The sequence below is a fragment of the Gossypium hirsutum genome, chromosome D04, assembly GCF_007990345.1.
Source record: "Gossypium hirsutum isolate 1008001.06 chromosome D04, Gossypium_hirsutum_v2.1, whole genome shotgun sequence".
Classification (NCBI taxonomy): domain Eukaryota; kingdom Viridiplantae; phylum Streptophyta; class Magnoliopsida; order Malvales; family Malvaceae; genus Gossypium; species Gossypium hirsutum.
Genome location: NC_053440.1, coordinates 16,128,422 through 16,132,732, shown reverse-complemented (window position 1 = coordinate 16,132,732; position 4,311 = coordinate 16,128,422). Strand labels below are relative to the sequence as shown.

The window sequence follows — 4,311 nt, the reverse complement described above, 5'->3', positions numbered from 1 at the left end:
TATTTGTAGTTTTGGTGAAAATGGTAATGCTATTGGTGTCAAGGGTTCAAACTCATCCTATGCAAGATTTTATTAGTTTTATTAAAAATAAAAATATATAAAAATATTATTATAATAATAATATATTTTATTTTAAATATGAAAAGATATTTTAATTATTTCTCCAACCGAGTTTGAAATTTAGGTTTCAAATAAGTATAGATTACCAAGTTGGAGCACACTCTATGTATTAACCCTTATTATTATTATTATTATTATTATATTTTTGGCCCATGTGAAGGGATAAATGATGATTTGACTTGGTTATTGCCAGTATCGTGTTGTTTTCATATCTAATTACAAGCAGGGGAGGTGCACTTCAGGGTCTAAGCTCATCTGCAATTCTCCACTTGGACGTTCGTAGAAGAAACGAGTAATTCTGAACAAAGGGCTAAAAACATTTAATATGGCTGCTTGTTGAATTAATACATATTTATATGCTTAGGCCAGTTAATCAATCCATCAAGCAACTTATAACAGAATCAAAAGACTTTTTACTTCTTTGTATCTTCCTTGTATATATATATATAATCATTCTTGTATGAACAATGCCTGTGAAAAGGTTGAAAGTCAAAGAGAAGTTCGAGCTAAGGAAGAAAATGGAGATAATTAGGAGATGTTTCACATTGTTCATACTTGTCATAATTCTGCAGGTTGGAGAGGGAAAATTATCTCAAGCCTTCTACAACTCCACTTGTCCGAATGTGGAATCTATTGTAAGAAAGGTTGTAGAGGAAAAGTTTAGCCAAACCTTCGTCACCGTCCCCGCCACCCTACGACTGTTTTTCCATGACTGCTTTGTCGAAGTACGTTAGTACGATCAATCAATTTCTTAAGATTGACTACATGAACCAATTGAGTTAAGTTCGAGTTCTTTTATTGTGTTTTTCCAGGGTTGTGATGCATCGATCATGATCGCATCGCCAAATGGGGATGCAGAGAAGGATGCTCCAGACAATCTGTCCCTAGCAGGAGATGGATTCGATACCGTAATAAAGGCCAAGAAAGCAGTGGAAGCTAAATGTCCTAAAGTAGTCTCTTGTGCAGACATATTGGCCATTGCCACTAGAGATGTTATAGTCCTGGTAAGAAATGCCCCAACAATTTTACCTGAAATACATGATCCCTGAGAAACAAATCTCATATATCTTCCTTGCTGTCTTTCAATGTCCAGGCTGGAGGTCCTTCATTCGAAGTAGAATTGGGACGTCGTGATGGATTTGTATCGAAAGCATCAAGGGTAGCCGGACAGCTACCGGGGCCTAATTTCAATCTCAGTCAACTCAACTCCATGTTTGCCCAACACAACCTTACACAAACTGATATGATTGCACTCTCAGGTGCTCATACTGTAGGCTTCTCCCACTGCAGTCGCTTCGCAAACCGCTTGTATTCGTTTTCACCATCTTCTTCCGTGGATCCCGACCTCGATCCTACATACGTGAAACAATTAAAGCAAGCGTGTCCTCAGAATGTAGACCCCAGTATCGCCATCAACATGGATCCTGTAACCCCACGAACTTTTGACAATAAGTACTTCAAGAATCTGGTTGCTAAGAAGGGATTGTTTACATCAGACGAGGTGCTGTACACTAATCGAGCATCTAGACCAACAGTGGTTCGATTTTCGAAGAAACAAAATGTGCTTAAAGAAGCCTTCATTACAGCAATGAGGAAGCTCGGAAGGGTGGGAGTTAAGACTGGTAAACACGGAGAGATAAGGGTAGACTGCACAGCCTTTAACTAAGGAGCTTCATATTACCTCTCATTCTTTGTCTTCATCAGATAATAAGCATTCATTCAAAATGATTAATTCTTGATCATTTATTTACATATATTGTAATTCAGACAACAAAAGGACATTCTGCAGTTACAAACTTGTAGACTTGTCTTTGTTATGCAATAAAGTATTCCATTAGCTGGCAGCAAACTTGTTTAATTGGCCATGAAATTGGAAAAAAGAATAAATATGTAATTTTGAACCCAAGTGTTGCTTTAAACAAAAGATTAGTTTTCTTTTCACAATGTTTGAATTTTCTAATTCTTGCCAATGCCATGTGCCTTTAGAAAATTTTTACTTATTAGGCTGACCTTTGTATCCTGTACATCCAGATCAAAGATATCGTTGAACTCGCATCGCATATGGGAAGAAAAAACAAGTTTCAGCTATTAGTTGAGTAAATTGTAGATACTCTAATTTCACTTTCTTTTTATATAACAATTTGGATTTAAATTTAATTTATTTTAATTCTATACAAATTTTACTCATTACTTAGCAAGTATCAATAAAATTCAGTAGGTCAAATTTCATTATTAATCTTATACCATGCGTAAGTCTATGTTCTCCAATTTAATCATTTTTATTCCCTTTACTTTTTAAAATTTGAAATTGCTCTTAACTCAATTGGTAACCATTAAATCCATAAACTAAAATGACCAATTTTTTGTGTGCATATTACATGAAAATAGCAAAGTAATGTGACATGACATATGATTTGTTATAATATTTTGAAAATAATGTAATTTAATTGTTATGATTCAAGATAGGATTAAAATTTCAAATTTCGAGAAATATATTAATTAAAAATAACTAAATTAGAGTATAATGTGCAACAAACAAATAATGCAAAAACAAATAATAAAATTTGACCAAAATTTTATGAGTGGGTGAGATAAATAACGTGATTTCCATGATAAATGAAAGTCGTAACGGATTTGCTCACATTTTTTAAAAAATTCATATTTTTGGAGAATCTTACTCCATACTTCAATGTTCAAATACATGCCACATAGGTAGTTCAAAGAAAGTTGGTTGTCCAACAATACATATAATGTTATAATAATTGTACATGAGAGGATGTAAGTAATAAAAAAATTATAAATTTTGATTATTAATCAAAAATTATGTCTATTCATAATAATGAGTTATGTCTCTTAAATACGAAGAGTTATATCACTTGATTTTTTAACAAATAATTATAACTATTTAAATATATTTAAGAGATGTACTTGAATAGTTATATCTATTTAAGAGATGTTACTTAAGAGTGTAATTATTCAAAAACGATATCTATTGAAAAATTAGTTCTCTATGAAGAGATATGAGAATTCATGTAAATAGAAATGAGATTTCATTTGGATGACATATCAAAAAGTAAATATTACCATGCAATTTCGATTAACTTTAACGTGTTTTCACAAAGTGAATGTTCAATTGTAAGATACATTCATTTATGTAGATTGGTTTTCAAGATTATTAAAATCTATAATATTATAAAAATAGGAGGGGAGATTGTTGAAACATTTTTAAAATATATATATTGTTCCAATAACTATAAATAAAATGTCACATCCTAAAATTCGGCCTAGTAGTTCCAAGTTAGTGAACCGAGTTTTATCAATTTAAGCCTCAAAATTAATTTTCAGAAATTAGAGCCAAAATTAGGTTCGAGGGTTTAGAATTAAGTAATCGAAAAATATTTTCCTTTAAATGGCTTTCAAAAACAAAATCAATTTTAAAAAGAAACGAGAAAAAGACTTTTAACCAAAAAAGGGAACTAATTTGTAAAAAGGTAAAATTTGGGAGTAGCCAATGTTTTTAAATCAGCCTATTTTCTTTCAAGCAAATTCTTCAATTTGATTTTCACTTCTCCCAAACACTAAAATCTCTCCCAATTTCAAAGGAAACCATCAAGAACAACATCATTTCTTCATTCGATTTCTATAGAATTTTCATGAAATTCAATCTCCAATTCATTTTCCTTCTCAAATCAACGTGAGTGTCTATTTCCTTGTTAAGTTCTAAGATTATTAAGCTTTTGAAAACAAGTTTTGATCCATGATATCAAGAATGTTATGGATCTAACGATTTTAGTCGAAATTGATCGTATTACTGGTGAAATTTTAATCTCTAAGTTAAACCTTTATTTTTAAATGGTTTTTAATATATTTGATAAGATTAAGAGGGTTCTAATCTTAATTTAACAAATCATTGAGAGATTTTTAAAGATTTGATAATTTTTCTTCAAAGTGCTCATAGGTGATTTTTGAGAAAAAATATTCAATTTTGAGATTTTAGGGGGTCTAAGTGGTTTAGATATGTTATAGATAGATTATCTGGATGTTTAGAATTAGTTCCAAGCAATCGAAATAGATTCAAATCAAGAAATTTAGGATTTAAGAGGAGCTAGATTGAATCTACGTTTTTGTTTGATTTCTGATGTGTGTGCCACTTTTAATGATTTGTAGTGTGTATTATGCCTGTGAAGTTTC

The 4,311-nt window shown here is 31.2% G+C and overlaps 1 protein-coding gene across 1 annotated transcript; it reads left to right on the top strand.

Annotated features, from left to right (window-relative positions):
• Positions 1–492: 492 nt before the first annotated feature.
• Positions 493–1,964, top strand: LOC107898474 (peroxidase 45). The gene is made up of 3 exons (XM_016823935.2): positions 493–845; positions 933–1,124; positions 1,214–1,964. The coding sequence occupies exons 1-3, from the start codon at positions 588–590 to the stop codon at positions 1,784–1,786; spliced, it is 1,023 nt and encodes a 340-aa protein (XP_016679424.1). The 5' UTR covers positions 493–587; the 3' UTR covers positions 1,787–1,964.
• Positions 1,965–4,311: the final 2,347 nt, after the last annotated feature.

What these genes read in the sequence shown, in the direction of transcription:
- LOC107898474 (XM_016823935.2), top strand. Translation starts at nt 588, where the DNA reads ATGCCTGTGAAAAGGTTGAAAGTCAAAGAGAAGTTCGAGCTAAGGAAG. An exon ending in TCCATGACTGCTTTGTCGAA is followed by an intron (nt 846 to 932) that starts GTACGTTAGTAC and finishes GTGTTTTTCCAG; the next exon opens with GGTTGTGATGCATCGATCAT. An exon ending in CTAGAGATGTTATAGTCCTG is followed by an intron (nt 1,125 to 1,213) that starts GTAAGAAATGCC and finishes TTCAATGTCCAG; the next exon opens with GCTGGAGGTCCTTCATTCGA.